Below are 19,838 nucleotides of genomic sequence, written 5' to 3'. Positions count from 1 at the left end.
ATATTTTCTAAACGATTTGTATCTCTGTACTTGCTAAAACTGATCATCGAAATCTGCCCAATATGTACAGAGCAAATGATAAACATCACCGGTCCTTAAAACGCATATTACAGACTGTGTTAACTTGTTTTAAGTTCAGCTCTCATACAACCGAGTGAAAAAATTAGTACGAATCTGTCGATAATCAATATACTGTATTGATGGTATTTTCTAAATCCAGTTGTTCAGACACACAAACTTACTGCTTTAACCACACCAGCAATGGCAGAACATAAAACAAATATTTAAAATTATCATTTTAATTTATTACATGTATACCCTGTGTAAAAACAACAAACAAATATATATATGACAAAAAAAAAAATTCGACGGCAATCAATCATGATTAATTAATTTGATTATTGCAGACGGAGCACTTGCATAGAACAAATAAAGTAGAAAAAAGTCTTGATAATAATCTATATTTGTGTCAAAGTGTCTATAAATACTGAGCACTCTAGTTAGTCTTTTGATTTGTGTCACGACCTTTCCACGTCTGTTTGGAAAGGTCGGAAGAGCCCATGTGACGTAGTATTTGAGTGAGCTTTCGGTGCTTGCACAGACGGAAGTGACGTGGGCAAGTTAGAAAGTCCTCCAAACAATGGAGTACAGTTACAGTTGTCATTATGTGTTGAGCAAGGAATACTGGAATGTGAGTGACCAAGCAAAGAGTCAGTTGGAGGGAGCATACTACAGTTCAATTGTGTCGATGTTGCAAGGGAGTGTGGGATCGGCATTGCAGACGATCGCAGAAGCGCAGCTCCCGTCATTCCAGGAATTATTTCAGATCTGGGTCTCAGTGGTCCCGGGGATGGGAATTGTCCAATATTGTTTGTTGATCGTTGGAGTCCAAGAGATGAGTAATAATTGAATGGATTAGAGTTTGAAGGAGAAATGCTGTATGGATACGAAGCTGCGGCCGCGGCCAGATATGCATATAGATGTGGATCAGCAATACCATATGGCCAAGCCATAGCCATGCGTTGTCTTTTGTCTTTCATTCTTCTGTTTTGAAACCAAACCTGTAAAGGTGAATGGAGGAAATTAGTAAAACATCTCATATTTATTATCGACAAAAAAGTATGTTTTGAAAAGCTTTAGCACTTAGTTATAAGAATGAAGCATACCTTAATTGTGTTTTCTGGCAGGTTAAGCAATTTAGCCAACTCGCATCGCCGAGGACGTGATACATAGTTTTCCTTGTAGAATTCTTTTTCCAGTCTGCCAATCTGTTCTCTTGTAAATGCTGTTCTATATCGGCGAACACTGGAATCATCCCCATTTATTGGCGATTCTGTAAAATATGAAAAAAGATGATTAGAAAAAATTGTAATAAAGACACTTTTTTTTATCCTTTTTGAAAATATGTATTTTATTTTTATCTACATGTTGTTGCAAAAATGTTTTAAATATCGGATTTTTCTTCTAAGATTTGATGACTAACAGTTTAAGATTTGTAAGCAATCTTTGATGTAAAATAGAGACAGTTTAATTAACTTCATCAATTTCATGCCTTTTAGCCAAAGGTGCAAAAAGTAGAGATTGTTAGCGAGTCTAACTGCATGTACATTGACAAAAAGTTAAATAATGATCGAATAATGGATGATAGGAAATTCTTTATCATTTAAGGCAAAAGACACATTACTAATTAGAAAGCAATTAAGCTATGATCGTTCTTGTGTTTCATCGTTTACAAATGAGGTAATTAGGAAAACACAGAATGCTTCAATAACAGCAAAAATCTGTAGTGGCGAATCGGATTTTTTTTAAATGGAAAAATAGCGAAAAAGGTATGCTTAACAAATCATGGCGGTTAAATTTTTCAGAAAAATTGTTTTCTGTGGTTAAAAATTGACGTCCTCTAGGATGGTATCTCGTTTAAATAATAATTAGTCATAATTAATGAGCTCCCATAACCTAGCATCACACAAAATCCGCTTTTAATGTAAATGCCAGCTACATCGTTGAATGACACGTACAAAAAAATTGTAGAACTTGTCACACTAGCTTTAAAATTATTTACGTAGGTTAATTATAGGTGTATGTTAAGTATCATTTCTGTTGTTTTTAATTACATGAAAAATGGGATATTAAAAATCCGTACTGTTTGCAACAAGCGAGGTCTTGTTTTCTTCTTGAGGAAAACCTACACAAAAAATCTTGATAAACAAATATGTCAAGTTTTCTTGTGAAAACATGAAATGTATGGTTAATTAATCGTTCCATTTTTTACGGCTTTTAAAAAAAAAGTTTTTGATTTTGTTATCATTCACTGCTTAAATTATTCACTGGGAGTTTGGCAACAGCATTTAATTTATTCGAAATCATCTACAAACAAAGAAATTTTGGAAAAAGAATATTTCCAATCCAATAATTGATTGATTTCTGTGCTATGATGGATCAGGACAGAAAGAAAAGGGTTAAACGGAGAGCAACTGCAAGAATTGAATTCAAATAAAACCACAGAAATTAAACTTTTTATACCTTATAAATAATTCATTTATAAAGAAAATTTTAGATATAACAGAATTTTGTCTTTTGGCAATAAAGACATTTGTCGCGCCACGCTTTGTCAATCTTTATGGCTATTTATTTTAGGTTAATGTCTTAAATAGCTATAAAAATATAATAATCAAATGCAAGCATTTAACAAAAGACTTTGTTAAAAATGTATCTAAATTAGGAAAAATATGATTTTTAAAATTATTTTTCATTGTATTCTTTTCTTTTTAATACAAATATATAAGACACATGTATCATTTTAAGATGATGTTCATATTCATCAATGTACATTATGAATGTACAGAAAATCTTAAACAAATGATGGCAATTTAATAAAGACTTGAAGTGCGTAAAATACATACCTTTGCCATCTGAAGACAGCATCTTGTCTTTAGAATCTCTAAGATCTCCTTCATTTGAAAATTTATTCTGGGAGTTTGGACTGTTCAACATTGAATCATTGTCCGAAATTATATCGTCTTCATCTGATGAAACCATGTCTGATAGTCGAGCATCAGTCTGCATCTTAAAGTCCAAAGAATTCTGTCGCGAGAAATGATTTAAATCAGCGCCCTTCGTTTTTTCACTTTCATGAATTCTGTACTCCCCCATGGTTGCTGGATGCATAGCTTTTCATCTAAGTCCCTTTATTAAGTCCCAAGAATTTTTTATAAGCCTTGCAGAAAGCACACGGAGTGTCTCAAAAATACCTTGTTCGCTTTTGAAGGTGAAAATCTAGCTGTCTTGGTATCAGTGGAGAGTGGACCGCAAAATGAAGTAATTAACAACAAACAAGTGTATGTATATCTGTTTTAAATAAGTCACATTACCTGTCAAGCCCATTGTTGTCATTTTAGATGCAGAGACGAGCGCCACAACTAATTAAGGGGCGGAGGCACCTGTCGTAAGCCTCACCTGCGCGTGACGTCTTGCGAGACCATTGGATAGGTTTGCAGCTAAACCGTTCCCCTATCTCTCATCTTTTGACTTTTCTCTATTGTTGTAAAAAAAATTAGTAATTTTCACCAAAACACGTTCATTAATTAAAATTTATTGCATTTTCTATGGTTTTTTTTTTTTACGAAAAGTTCATTTTTTTGTTGAAAAATATGAAGGTGATTCCAACTCCCCTATATAATATACCGAAAAGTTATTTTAAAAAAGGATAAAATCATATAACAAATGTACAAATTGACTTTTTATAGAGTTTTTATAGCATATTAGCCGCAGTAGATTAGAGTCTAAATTGAACAGTAAATTTAGAAAACTTGGCCAAGAAAATAGATTTAAACTCTAATTATCTTAAATTTACCACCGCTCTCTTTACAGGGTCATTATAATGGAAGAAAGAAATTAACATCAACATGTTAAGTCCCCATAACGTGAGAATCTGTAACCGATCATCCATTAATTACTAAACAAGGGTGCGATTGGGACATTCTGTCCGACAGACATTGCAACTGTCCAACAGAAACAATATGGCGTTGTACGTGTTAGATTACGAGGTCCAGTTTGCCCCAAGGCACATGTAAAACACTTTATCGTGTGAAAATTAATTCCTGTCTGTACTCAATTGCCTGAGAAATTTTGTAATTATTTCTAAGTCAAGCTTCATTGTAGTACTTATCATATAGAGGATTCTTTCATTAGTCTGTCCATGACGGACGTTAATGCCCGGATGTAATGACCAGTCACACGAATGTTGATGTGCAATTTATTTCTCTAAGCATATGTTCAGTACTTTTTAATTATTTATTAAGACATTTTCTGAATTGCCAAACTACCAGACTCTTCGTCTTCTGCAAAAATCTATAATTCCTCTTTGATTCTTTCTGAAATAATAACATTGTCAAAATCAAGTTATTCAATTTGTTTGCATTTAAAAAAAATGAAATATATTAAAAATAAATAATTTAGTCATTTGTTTGTTCGTCTTTTCTTTTCTTTTTTTTTTTTTTTTTTTTTTTTTACATAAACGTACATAAATCATTGGATTACAAATAAAGAATTAATCTCATTAATTATCCGTGATCGTCACAAAAGGATTATCAAACACGATATTAAACACTTTAGTGTAAAATATTACGTATAATGTGGTGGGTAATTCAAGACTCTCCTTAGGAAAAAAAATACGTGTAGAAAATCACAATAACAGGGTGTTAAAAAGCTAGGACAACTAAGACTGTTATAAATAAAGAACATGTCTTCATTTAAAAGCAATACAAAGCAGTACATGTATATACATGAATTCGCGAAATCGCATTCAATACATTTTATATTCGCTACCCTCTTAGAAAGTGTTCAAGTAATTCAGCTGGGTACAAAACAGGGATTATTCTTAACTATTGAATAAAAAATTATCATCTACTGGTCGTGAAGCATTTTTCGCAACAATTGATTAAAATGTAGAATTTATGAAATTTTCTTCACAGATATTAAGCTAAGTTGAATTACCCTCGAATTTTAAATCTTGTCATTGGATAGATTACGATTTTTGTAGGCCATGCTGCTTAGACAAGACAAAGTCTAAGGTCACTTTAAATGATGCGTGAACGGTCGTATCAGTGGTAAGAAATCCATATATTGCCAATCTGATTAAAATATATCCTAGATACGTTCCTTTTTTTATTGTCGCTCGTCGTGTAGCGACGATGAAAAAGAAGGAGCGGATCGAGGATTCCATTTTAATCAGATAGATATATTGCATACCTTAGTGGTCTCATATTCTCTTTGTAATACACAGTGGAAGTTACATTTCCATTTTGATTAGACATATGACTATTAGTTTTCTGTAGTACCACAGAAAATTCCTCGATTAGGGGGAAAACTTGAAAAATCCAAAAAGGGGTAAGTCCAGTTGAAACATCAATTACTTTTGAAAACTTTAATCCGTCTCTTGATATGGTTAAAAAGATTTTACATTGCTTGAATGACCTTTTCCTTACTTATAACAAATAATCCATGCCGATTATTCACTTTTATTTTAAGAGTATGAAAACTAACGATTTTGCAACTCATAGTTTTGTAAACCAGTATTTGTGATTTCAAGAATAAGGTCTTTGTAAACTTGAGAATAATTTATGTATTTCTTAATTTGTTTTATTCTTGTAATATTGTTTTTAATTATCTAAATCCTAATGCCTGGCATCGTGATAAATACCACTAGAAAGATAAGATAAATGATAATCCACCAAAATGTTACTATTTATAAGTAAAAATATGACTTATAGGAAACACACGTTTAATCAGCTTTCAGGTAAATTACATTTTAATTACAACTTAACAATGTGAAGACATAATTTCTACGATGATGTTACATTTATCTTCATTTTCATGTTTTCCTCAGTAAATTTGCAGAGAAATGATAAATACATCGTTAAATGTGATGGCTGACATTTTAGTATATTCTAATTGTTTTCGTATATCTTAACTGCATGTTTGACAACGAATTAAAGTCATTTTTCTCTAGATGCCAAAAGACCGAGGTGCACTCAGGGCTTATTTTGGTCAATACGTTCGAAAAGTATTTAATGCGGTTTTCTGAAATATACATTTTTCACATCGAAAGTTAAATATGTCCATCTTCTTTCAGAGTCATTTTCAGTAAAGTTTCACCTAATAAATTTTTAATATGTTAATGGCATTTAAATGATATGAACTGATTTCATAAATTAAAACCTCAGAGTAGCAATTATTACTGAATTTAATTAATTATTGTTCACTTTTTTGTCTCGTCAAGACAGCAGGTATAAATTAATTCAATTTTTTCCAGCATTGATATTCATGATGTTAAATAATTTTAACTTGTTACTCCTCATGTCCCATTGGAAGTTGTCAAACCATCTTTTTTCTGTAGAATTTATGTAACATGGACTCAGATTCAAATGCATTTTTACCGATTTCGCTTGTAAAGTGCAGATTTTGTAATAGAATATTTTGTTTCGTTTGTCTGACCTTTTACCTAAAACTATTTCTACCAAATGTCAAGATACACTGTAATATATTTCAGTTCAATTATGAATTCTTTGTCTATTCATATGACACAAGTTGAGTGAGAAATTAAAAAAAGTTGGTATTGTTGTTTGACTCCATACCGTAGTTCGTTGTGTATATGGCCCTTTGAAGTCCTGTTTCTCGATATATTGACCTTTACAGCTTCGGAGCCAGGCTAAAAAATCATTTATGCAAATACACTGACAATAGTTTTGCTTCGTTTGATACTGCAAAAACAAAATGAAGATAGTTTGAATTGAAAACTGTCATTTATTTTAATCTAATAAATGACAAGACAAATCATGCAAAATACTAATTATACAAAATGACAAGCATTACACAATCATAAAAACATGTGCATAAAATTAACAAATACATTTTGTTAAGCCAAATATCATAGGTGGGGCATAAAAAATCGCCCATACAGTTTTAAAACATCCGAAACTGTATCCAAATTATTTATCTTTTACTTACTTACAAAAACAAATGAAAATAATTTTTGAACGTACAATTAATTTCTCCCATCAAACATGGCAAGAAAATAAAAAGCTTTTGGGTGGGATGGTGGGTAAAAACAAATCAAGATGACTGGCGAATGTATGTTGACGAGGCAATGCACGCTGGAAGAATGAAGGCGTGCGCAAAATTAGAGCATCTGGTCAGTTGCTGATAAGAAATTATCAGGTTACAAGAATGTAAATTGAACGAAGAGAGGAATCAGAGTTGTTCTTCTTGCCATGTCAGATGTTTTACATAAATTAATTTAATGCTGTAAATTAAGATTTTATGCAAATACACTGACAATAGTTTTGCTTCGTTTGATACTGCAAAAACAAAATGAAGATAGTTTGAATTGAAAACTGTCATTTATTTTAATCTAATAAATGACAAGACAAATCATGCAAAATACTAATTATACAAAATGACAAGCATTACACAATCATAAAAACATGTGCATAAAATTAAGAAATACATTTTGTTAAGCCAAATATCATAGGTGGGGCATAAAAAATCGCCACCTTATTGTGTTCATAATAAAACAATGAACGCAATAAACCCCACCCAAAACTATTGTCTTCATTAAATTCAATACATGGTAACATTCACATAATGAACCCAAATTACATTATTACATAAGTGATAAAATGATCCTCTTTCCTTTTTAAGAACCGTCGGAGACCCTTGTCCCCATGACCAGACTGTTTATATTGATATAAAGTCAGGGGCCCTTGTCCCCATGACCAAAATGTTCATATTAATATAAAGTCAGAGGCCCTTGTCCCCATGACCAGAATGTTCATATTAATATAAAGTCAGAGGTTCTTGTTCCATGACCAGAGTGTCATATTGATATTAAGTCAGAGGCCCCTGTCCTCATGACCAGACTGTTCATATTGATATAAAGACAGAGGCCTTTGTCCTTATGACTCGGTAATTATTCCTGCAGGAAATAGTGACAAGCTCTCATGCAAAGCTACATTTACCATTATGAAGTCAGAGGCCCATGTCCCCATGACCCAGTGTCAAGTGTTAAATGCCATTACACGAATCATCTATAGCAACATATGTTAAGCTTCATATATATAGACAGATTAACTGAAAGAGGAATTCCTGTTCAAAACCTGCTGACCTTCGACTAAAAAGCTTTAAAGAAGTAAAGGGGTGAACTACCAATTTGTACTATTTGATCAGAGGCCCCTGACCCCATGATCAAATTGATCTACATATGAAGCACAGGAATTCTTATGTACTTCTTAAAAGCATCTGAATGCCATCTTCCCATTCGCTTGATTTTCTCCTCTGAAATCCCCATTGCTGCAGCACAGGTCGCAGCTCCTATTCGAAAACTGTGACCCTTATAATGACTCGTATTAAGCCCTGCCCATTTGAGGGACATTTGCAAAAAATTTGTAAAATGCTGTCTTAGTAATCCATCGCCATTTGGATATGCAAACAAAGGACCTGGTGACTGGCCTCTAAGTTTAAGAAATAGCTGAATAGCCTGAACAGGACAAAATTGATCATCAGATTCGTTTCTTTGAAGAATCAGTGTAGGGATGTGTTTGCCTGCACTATGTTTGAAATTATCCATTGTAATCTCGAGAGATTCACAAGAATTTAATATACCCGAGACGGGTTTTACATTTGCAAGTGTCAATACATTTTTACCGTCTGTAGAAGACGAGACTGTAATTTCCCCAACCCTTAAAAAGGCATGAAAAGCCAGCAAATACATTGCTCTTAACATACTACATTGATAGGCTGAAATGCCTAACTTGTCCAGAGAAGTCACCAGCTGTTTCAGAATTGACGTTGTTATGGGCAATCTTGTGTCACTTCCTATAGCCTTTAGCTTTTGATATCCCTGCAGCATTTTGCGAATCACAAATTGTTGTGATGGATCTTCAAAACCTTGAACTTTGAAATTATAACTAAGAGCCGAAATGTAAGTTTTCAAGGTTGATGCTGCGATATTACTTTGAAAACAAAAGGCAATAAAATGTGCCAAATGCTCAGTAGTAGGAGGCAGTAAAGAGACATTAGGGAAGTAGGTTGACATAAAGTCGGAATAAAAACCAAAAGTTTTTTCATAAGCTGCCCTTGAATTAGGAGCGAGGGAATTCTCCAGAATGGATGCTGCTATATCTGTCAGAGTGTTAGCATTGTTGGGTGAACTGCTGAAGGCACGGGGTCCATATTTGTACATAGGTCCTGAAACTCTCGGACCTGCAAGCGAGAAAGGCGATCAGCAGCTACATTTAGTACACCTGGGATATGTGTTGCTTTAAAAAGAATATTGTATTTTAATGTTTTAACTATAAAACGCCGCATTAACTTCATAATTATTGGGTCTGCTGAAGTTTGTTTGTTAATGATGTATACTACTGCAATATTATCTGAATAAAAATTAATACAGGAGTTCCGTAATTCAGATCCCCATAGTTCTAAAGTTATAACAATTGGAAGCATTTCTCTGACTGTTATGTGATATTGACACCACTCTTGTGGCCATTCCCCGAAGAACCACTTTGTTTTAAATGTACCCCCAAACCCTACGTCACTTGCATCCGTGAACATAGATAGGGTTTCAGAGGTTTCCCACCTTTCATCTAATATCAATGACCGACCATTAAAACTATTGATGAATATAGACCAAGCTTCAAGATCAGCCCTTGCTTCTTTGTTTAATCTCCGTTTGAAGTGGGGTAATTTTAAGCCTTTCGTAAGATCTATTAACCGTCTTAGAAAAGTGCGACCCGGTAGGACAGCAGCACAAGCAAAGTTCAGTAACCCAATCAAAGACTGTAATTCTTTCAAACTAACTCGTTTTCTGTGCTTAAACGCATCTAATGTATCCTTTAGCTTATCAAGTTTATCCCTTGGTAACCTAACTTCCATAGCCAGGGAGTCAACCTCTAGACCTAAAAATGTTATTGTTGTTGTGGGATACACTGTTTTCTCATCCTTGATTGGGATGCCGATATCATTACATAATTTAAGGAAGTTCTCTAAGGATTTCAAACAATTGTCAGAATGAGCTGGTCCCATAAAAAGAAAGTCATCCAAAACATGAACACAGTTAGACTGGTAATAGTATTCCATTATCCAATGCAATGAAGAACTAAATCTTTCAAATAGGTTGCATGAGTAACTTAGGCCCATTGGTAAGGTCTTGTCAAAATAAAACAACCCTCCCACACTAAAACCCAGTAACTCATGGTCTGACGGATGAACTGGAATGATTTTAAAAGCATTTTCAATATCTGTCTTTGCGAACAAAACTCCCCTACCAAGTTGTTTTAATAAATTAGTCGCATCATCGATGGTTTGATATTGTACCGAACAAATATCCTGCGGGATCCCATCATTAATAGATTGACCCTCAGGATAAGATAAATGATGTATAACTCTAAATTCCCCTTCTTGTTTTTTGGGTACTAAACCTAATGGCGAACACTGAAAGTTTTTGAAAGGAGCATTTTTGAAAGGTCCGGCTGCTCGACCACAACCAACCTCTTTATTTATCTTATCTTGAAGAATTGATGAATTTTGATCAGCTGATTTTAAGTTTTTGCAAAACCTCTGCTCACGAACACCTTGAAAGGGAATTTTAAAACCCTCTTTAAAGCCATCAACTAAAAATTTTCTGTCACTATTATTGTATTCCGAGAGCCAATGTTGTAACCGTTGAGGATTCACAGGGGTAACTATATCAAAGTGTTTATTTTGTAAGTTTAAGGGCTGACTGCTTAATTTCTGATGTTCCGGTTTGGAAGGTTGATTTTTGCTTATTTTTGTTTGCTGCATTGGGGAGTTTTGGGATTGATGGACAAGTTTTTCTACTGTGATCTCCGCCACAGCGTTGGCATGTGTGGGAGAATCTACAGTCTTTTCTAGAACAAATTCCTTGTTCGGAGTTATTGTAGTTGTAACAAACGAGTTTATTGCTACCCGCCTTCCCCTTGTTACCCTGGAAGGGACGAAAACTAGATTTTTGTGCTACTCCTTTTAACTTTGATTGCAAACCAGATGCTAATGCTTCTTGATACAATTCTAAGTTTAACTGGTCCCATGGGAGTTTAGCTGGAGATATCTCTCTCCATTGCCGGAACGTTTTATCGTACTGAATAGCTGCTAACGCAGTAGACTGGTCAGCAAGCTTTTGAACAGTCATTGCGTATTTCATTAGTTTTGTGACATCATTTGTATGCCTCTCGCAGAAAATACCTACAAAAATGTGAAAAGCTTTCAACCATTGAGAAATAGATTCAATTTTGAGAGGAGTTGATTTTTCTTTAACAAATGTTAGCCCATTGTCACCTTCTTCAATTGAAAATTTTACTTCTTTTTCGCTTGGTTTTAGTAAAGTACCAAAGTCGACATATTCATTTGCCCATATTTTAGATTTAACTTTTGAATCAATTCCCAGGGCTAGAGGCTTTGTAATACTCTCGGGTACGTCATGGGAGGTGCGGTAAGAATTACCCAAATTTACAGTGGGTTCCGCAGCATTGACAGTTGCAGCTTCCTTCTCCTGCGTTGTAGCGCTGCCCGTCTGTTGTTGTCTGGAAAGTTCATCAATCACTGCCTTTGTAATACTAGGAATAGCTGCTTGAATGACGCTTTGGATTTTATCCTCAAAGCAGTCTTTGGACATTGCAGTTTGTTTTGGCGGAGGTTCAACTGACTCACTAGATTCTGTTGTCCTTCTCCGCTTTTTCTGCTTAGGAGGCATTTTCACTACCTTGAATAAAAATACAATACTTAAGTCATATCATACAAATGACATGCTAGTTGTAAACTCAAACCAACTCCCACTCAGGATTCCTCGCCTGATTACGATACGCTTATTCTGGCACAATATAAATGTACCAAGCTCTCGTGTTAACCTGGCGATTAATAATGCCTGGTAAGAAGATGAATGAGTGCCACATACATGTCTATACTAATAGTCATAAAAGAAAGCACCTGTATTCCATTAAATTACAGCAGAGTTAACATATCACCACTCATTAAGCATATGTACAAGTGCTTGAGTAACTCAATTCATATTTGTATCAGAACCAGCGTACATTTTCATTTTGCCCGAACATAAAACATCATACACGTACGGTCATACAAATGCATACTTTATGTGCCATAGCACATTCCAAAACGTACGTGAAACATCATATGAGATGCATTAGTGTCAGCTCACTGTGCAAACTCATTGCTTCGGGAATGTACGTTTACGACTGTGCCAGCTCACAGTCTACTGGAACTGATACTAAATCATATGTTACCACTTGTAACAGTACAGGGTTTAATTAAACATATATTTCTCATGCAATGTTTTATGACATATCGTAGAAGTGATATCTCACGTACAATATACAATTATTTAACGCAGTCATACTGATTGTCATTCATGATTTAAAAAGAAAACCAGTGTCTGCTAACCGTATAGATAAGTTTAAGCATTACATACTATAATTCATAATTTTTGTATGAGATCATGGAGATATTAAATAAACTTATCTTCTTGTAGTTGGAAATGAACCTGAACGAAAATGTGCTGCTAAAGTTGACATTGATTTCCATTTTACCCAATCCTTAATATTGACGAGCATATTTTAAACATTGGATTATCGCCCCACGTAAGTTTCTGTAGTAAATTGGCATTCCCCATTCATTGTTCAGATGAACTCCATCACAAAAGACTGTGCGCTCGCTGTTTTTGACACCTTTTAGATTCCAGTACTGCAAGAAGTCTTTACCCACCAGCTCCCTCTTCAAGGCTTTATTGAATTTTATGACTAATTCATTATAAATAGTTATATCTAAAAACCGTGTTCGATATCTCGGCATCAGCTGGCAAATAACAGTCTTTTTAATTTTAAATCGACTGGTAAATGTTTCCGCAATACAACAAAGACGTAAACATAATTCGTAAGCGTATGCCTCATCTGCTGTTGCTGTGTCCAAATCGTTACCGCCTAAATGTAAAATGAGAAAATCTGGAGAAACGTGCCTAAGTTTTTGTTCTAAAGCTTCCAAGTGACAATTATTTGTAAGCTTTCCTCCGCTCATACCATAAAATGTAACACAAACATTTGGATTTAAATGTAAGTTCCGAAATTCTTGCTTTTGATTCACAAACTGCTCAAATCTTTTAACATGTGAACTTCCAGCAATCAAAACCGACGCCATTTTGAATGTTTACCGCAATGCATTTTGGATGCTGGGGAATATATAAATAGCCACAAAGTTTACTGGGTCACTCATGGTTCTCAGACCGGCAAACTGGCGCGAAGCAAAACAAAGGAATTCAAGTCAACATACGTGCGCATTAACAAATTTCCTTCAATTTCAGGTCCATTGTAATTTCCATGATATTCGCATGAAAAATAGGTGTTCATAGAAATGTATCTACGTTTTCGTCAGTCAAACACAAAAAGCATCAGATTTCAAAGCATACAGAGAAGCAGCCCAAAGAATCTCATCAAGGCACATATAAAGGATAATCCAACAAAATAACATAAATAAGGAATTCGTTGTACAGATTTGAGCTTCGTACCTGCGATAATAATGGGTTGAATATCCCACAATAAAAAAGAAAAACAAATCAAGATGACTGGCGAATGTATGTTGACGAGGCAATGCACGCTGGAAGAATGAAGGCGTGCGCAAAATTAGAGCATCTGGTCAGTTGCTGATAAGAAATTATCAGGTTACAAGAATGTAAATTGAACGAAGAGAGGAATCAGAGTTGTTCTTCTTGCCATGTCAGATGTTTTACATAAATTAATTTAATGCTGTAAATTAAGATTTAAGGGAAATGACACTAGAATTTATATTTTTTCTTGACCAGAACCACGAAGAGGAAGAGCTTGCTACCAAAAATAATTTTTCCATTTACCCCATTTCCTTGTTTCTGCAAATTCGAAATAAAAATTTCAATTTTTTTTGTCACCCTCAAGCTTCCATTTTATAGCCTAGGTCATGCAAGTCGTTTGAACCCCCCCCCCCCACCCCCCCCCACACACACACACTCAAACGTTTGGTCTGAGACCAACGATGCGGCAAAGGTGTAGGTGACCTAGACTACTATTCTTTCTAACATGATAAAACACACACGATAAGATATGATTAGATATGATATAATAGAAATGGTTATTATAATACATTTGAGGCATTTATAGCTCGACAGCTTTTAGTTAAAGGCAATTACGTTGACTAAAAAGAAAATGAAAGGGTATAAGTTTTTATTTTTTGGAATAATAATAATATTGTAGAAAATGTATTTAATTAGTTTTAGATATACAATATAGTATATCAGATCGAGAACATTTACAGGGGTATGTAAAACACAATATATATGTATGCATATGATATTTAATCATCAACAAACAGCGTTACTGTATAGGGGATATAACTCTGCGTTAATTTTGGCCGTAGTCTTGCTCTCAGTAAAGACACCAATTCAAAAAACAATAATTGATTTTTTTTATGTTTTAAGATAAAGTTATACACTTTGAAGATAAATTGAAACATTCAACTTAAAAACCCACGATTTACATGTAGTACTGAGGGCAAATATAAGCGAAACCATTCTCCCATGAATTTAAGAGAACTGGGTTTTTAAACAATTTTATCTTTCTGGAAAAGAAGAGTTCTGCTTTAAAATATAGAATATTGCATTGAATAAAAAAGCTGGAACATGTGCACGTGGGTTATTTTTTAAATAAATGATATCCTATAATTAGAAAAATCATATTAATTTTCATATTTTTCGTTGGATCTGTTGGATCACTTATTGATTAGTCAGACTCCTATACAATATGTATTTCCTATTTTTTTTTTCATATTTTTATTATTCGTATAAAACGTTTAAACCGTATATTTTTTTCATTCAATCAAATTACAAATCACAAAAAAGACAACCTAGAAATTTTGTTAGAACAATTTTATTGAGCAAATTTTAGTACTAATTCAGGTGCAGATTTTGTCAAAAGAAATTTATTTATACGGAAATTTAAAACAAAGAACTTTGTCAACTACGTTGTGCATTCTCAATTGCATTATTCAAAAAATCCCGAAAGACGTGATTAGTATCATTTTCCTAAATTATCGAGGAAATAGTTTTCCGGAAGTCTAACCTATATTACAGTTCTTTTATGAGCTTTTTGTCAAGTTCATGCAAATGATGAAGAGTTACTTCGATATAATTACCTAGGTACACTGCTGAAAAAGTGAACTACTAAGTACCATGGTGTTTCATATTTAAGACATCTGTCTCTTCTAACAGCATCATTTGGACATTTCTGAGTTTAAACTTGATTTTGTTTTTCATTTTGAATATTCAAAAGAAGATCAAGACGTTAAAAAGAGCAAAATAAAAAAATGGTCGTTTACCTACAATTACATATTACGATTAACAAGGTCGTTTTCAAATCCCTTTTCATAATTGTTACATTATATAGAAAATATGCCTTTCCAATTAAAAAAAATCCGAAAACAATCCAGATATCAATGTAATGAGACCAGATGTTCGGTAATTTTCACAAATGACATATGAACGCATATTTTAAACATTAAAGATGTTGAACAAAATAATTTTTTCTAAAGGCAGATCAAGAGTCAATTTCTAGGTGAAAGGGTTAAGCCTTGTACTATATAAAATATCTATAAACATGCTAGATATTAAAGTCCAGATGTAATGGTATAGGGCAAAATTGACATTTTTCTCGAAAGTAGGTCAAGGTCAAAGATGTCTAAGCCTGCAAATTTTCTATATGTAAAAATACATTAATGTGCTTTGTCCTTAAAGCTTAATTTCAATCATTCAAAGGACTGTGTGAAAAAAATTAAAGTAGTTTAAAGGTGAAGTTCAAGGTTTTAATGTCTCTTAGCAGCTTAATATCGAAGTTGACCCCTAATGTTTCAAAAGGTGTCTCAAATATTGTCATACTGTACATTGTGAATTTATTGCATGACAGTAATTAGTCGTAATATTATGAAATTCTAATAAAACTTTCATCCGGTAATTTCAAAATTACCAATGTGACTGTACGAGAAACGTCAAGTTTAAAGACACACAGTGCGTAGACTAGCACCTAATGGACGGTCTAGTATTATATTGGGTTATTGAACTTACATTAGTGAATATTGGCACAAATTGGCTGTACAAATGCATGTTTGCGAGTGCATTTGTACAGCCAATGAGTGACAAAAGTTCAATAACTGCTTTATTATAAGGCCAAAATATTTCCCCATTGGTTTATATTAACGATTTTAATGAAATAACTCAAAATTAATGAAAAATATTTAGTAACAGTGTTCAGATTAAAACTGTGCAATATCAGCGTCTGTCCTGTAAGTGTTTAACATTTCAATGACCCTACAAAGACTTATGATTTGCTTATTGAGGTTTTTATTAAGGCTTACAGGTACTAAATTATGAATTAATAATTTCAATTTTTTGTGAAAATAGACACATCTTACCTAGCCTAGCTGTATAACAACTTATCACATCATCATAAATATTGCCGTTGAACGGTTGACTAGAAGACATTTACAATGGGACGTTCGAAAATGTTTTATCTGAGGGGTATGGATTTGCCATTCTTACACTGTAAGTACTGTTTTTTGTTGCATATTTAAATTCCATTTATTTTCCTTCTGAAAACTAAAATTTCATTTATCAATACAGAGAAAACGTTATATCAGGGTCATGATAAGTGACATCACTGTGCAGCAATCCATAGGTAGATTCAAATTCAAATTTCGTATCAGGTTTGGCCACAATCGGTTATCAAGGTTTTAACAGGGAATATATAGGAAAAATGTTTTCAAAATCTTGTTCCAAGCAGGGACGTAATTAATGATATTCAAAAGCAAACATCTTCAGGTAATGCTGATCCAAATGTGTTCAAACCTTCGCCCCGGGGATGATTTGGCTAATTAATAATAGAAGATCAAAGTTTATTGGAAAATTTACGAAAAAAATGTTTTTAAAATCTCTTCAGTAATCACTGGGCCATGATTAGTGGTATTGTGATACTGCTATGTAAGTATCTTCAAACAATGCAGATTCTAGTTTGTTCAAATCATGGCCCCAGGGTTATTGTGGGGCCACAATAGAAAACCAAGATTTAGAAAATCAAAAATGTGTTGATTCAGATGTAGTGTAGATTCAAATTTGGTCATAACATGGCCTCTGTCGGTAGAGTCGGACCACAATAGAAGATCAAGGTTTTACAGACTTTTCCTGGGAACATAGTGGAAAAAAGCCAAAGGATTCAATTGAGCATTGTGTCCCATGGGCTTCCTGTTGGCATTGCCCTGAATCAAAAGTAGAATGAGTTGCAAATACATTCTTATCCTTGTTCGATTGTTAACTCATTATTTATTTTGTATCGCAAATGGTGAGGTCAAAATGACTCATATCCTAATTGCAAGATGATACTGATATGAACATATTCATGGAATCGACATAACATGAAATGAAAGTATTAATTTTGAAAATTTTCCATGTTAGATTTTGGTCTCTTATCTTGGCCCTACATTAGCCAAAGGGGCCTTAAACAAAAATTTAATCTTTGCTACGTGGAATGTTTGCATATTAATTTGACTCTTTGAGGTCATCTTTGCTTTAAAGACCTGTTGTTGTATGATTCTGTATAAAACTCGCATCCTTATCCTGTCCGGGGTCATGCTTTGAACGAATTTGAATCTTTACCACATGGGGCTACTTGAATATTTATCTGTCTTCAATACTTAGGAAGAATATTTTGAAAGACGTTTTCCTATATATACATGTACATTGCATCCACATTAATTAAATATGCTCCCTTGCCCCTTAGCCCCAGTAGCTAAAACCTAAACAACGCCACGCCTACCATGAGGTCTTGAGGAAAGAATTTTCAAGTCACTGAACGATTTTTAAGACCATGGAACATTTTAAAACTCGCAAGATTGGCAATATGCAGCCTCCGTCATTTCCGTCTGTTACAGTCAAAACATTTGATGATAGACGATGAAATGGGCGGATACTGTTCGACACGGACGTCTGAGAAAACATTGGATTGAAATCCTATTTGGAAATTCATTTTCAAACCACCCCGGAAGAACATTGTTACTGATTGATCAAGAGGACAAAAGAAATAAAAAGAGCAAGACCATTTGATTCTTGTTTGGGGGGGGGGGGTAAAATATCTTTGAAATAAATAAGAAAGTTTTTGAGTTTGGAACAACCCCCCACCCCACCTCATCCTTTCCCCGTTCTTGTTTGTGAAACATTTTTCAGCTAAGAAGAAAATAAATAATATTTCTTACCATCCAAGAAGAAAATATACTCTGTTATGTGGAGGCATAAAGTTAAATAATCTTACACGATAAAATTTGTCAGCCCCCTCCCCCTTCCTCCAGAATCCACTAAATGAAAATATTTATATCTTCTATAACTTTTGCGTGTCCTTAAAGATATAGGATAGAAAATGATATGCATTAATTTCAAAGTACATGTATTTGGGAATGGAAATTATTTGTCTTTTTGATAATATTTAACATTGAGCGAATGAAAATAGCTCAGGTGGATTAAAAAGATTTTCAAACTAGAATTTCAATCCAATGTTTTCTCAGACCTCTGTGTCGAATTGCACCCGCCCATTTCATTGTTTTGACTGTAACAGATGGAAATGACGTAAGCAGCATTTTACCAATCTTTCCAGTTATGTTCCGTGGTCTTAATGCATTTAAAAATTCAATACAGAAGTGAAAGATTCTTTATGTGAAAAAACTGAATTCATCGTATGAATTGATATTTTGTCCAATGTTTGGGTGATAATTGTCAAACTTGTCATAGGAAAACAAAATAAAAATTGTGATAAATTTTACAGACAAACAGAAGTTCATTCAGATTAGTTCATATGAGAATACATTTTGGTTCAGATGAACCTATAAAGGGGTAAATCATTCATATTACTTAAGGGTTGGTTATTTTTATTGCACAATTTTTTTCTTTGATAAATGAAACGATAACATTACAAGAACAACACAAAAATTATCATAGAATTTCCTCACCAATTTTTAAATATCCAAATACCTTGCTCTTCCTATAATTATAACTTTAGAAAAAAAGATATTCCTGTTTTCAGCGTTTTTCCTGCTTCATTATGTATTCTATAATTTTTCATTTTCACATTTCATATGGTAATTAAGATTGCATTATGATGTTCACTTGAAATATCATTATTTTATTTTTTATAAACGTTCATGGTATGTTTCACTTTCCTATCTAAGCAGTCAAGTTTCACCTGTCTTTATAGCAGGTGTTATGTACGCTTCCGATATATCAAACTATACTTAAAATAAATGACAGTTTAAGTAATTTCTACATTTTCGATGTTGTAATTTATTTGTTATGTTAGATGTACTGAATAAACATATCAGACTCTTAACTGTTAATGGATTCTGAATGATAATCAATTCCAGCAGGTAGATATGTAAATTATGTCAAATACATATAACGAGGGACCTATACTAATTAAATTTTGCAAAAACACAATATTTCCGACTTCATTGATGCAGCTACGTCTGACTTACGATTTGTTTAATTAAAGATTTCGTAAGCTCTCTCTCTCTCTCTGTGGGTGTGGGTGTATGTGTGACCTGTCTTGAGCTCGAAGTACACAATAGGCACTTAACCCCAAATTGATCTTTCTTTTGTAGTTTAAAAAATACTTCTTTTATTGCTTTAATTTTTTAATTAACATAAAATAAATTTGGATCACAATTTCTCTGCTATTGTCATTTGATAAGCA

At 33.6% G+C, this 19,838-nt stretch overlaps 2 protein-coding genes across 2 annotated transcripts; both read right to left on the bottom strand.

Moving 5' to 3' along the window:
• Positions 1-290: 290 nt before the first annotated feature.
• LOC133179109 (homeobox protein vab-7-like) lies at positions 291-3,303 on the bottom strand. The gene is made up of 3 exons (XM_061313889.1): positions 2,904-3,303; positions 1,167-1,333; positions 291-1,061 (listed from the first exon to the last, which is right to left on the bottom strand). Exons 1-3 carry the CDS (start codon positions 3,166-3,168, stop codon positions 519-521), a joined length of 975 nt encoding a protein of 324 aa, XP_061169873.1. The 5' UTR covers positions 3,169-3,303; the 3' UTR covers positions 291-518.
• A 9,324-nt stretch (positions 3,304-12,627) lies between these two features.
• On the bottom strand, positions 12,628-13,224 carry LOC133181747 (uncharacterized). The gene has a single exon (XM_061316328.1). The coding sequence runs from the start codon at positions 13,222-13,224 to the stop codon at positions 12,628-12,630; it is 597 nt and encodes a 198-aa protein (XP_061172312.1).
• Positions 13,225-19,838: the final 6,614 nt, after the last annotated feature.

This window comes from Saccostrea echinata, unplaced genomic scaffold (genome assembly GCF_033153115.1).
Source record: "Saccostrea echinata isolate AGI-Se365-2 ecotype Australia unplaced genomic scaffold, CSIRO_AGI_Sech_v1 ptg000001l, whole genome shotgun sequence".
NCBI lineage: Eukaryota > Metazoa > Mollusca > Bivalvia > Ostreida > Ostreidae > Saccostrea > Saccostrea echinata.
This window is presented reverse-complemented; position numbering and strand designations above follow the sequence as displayed.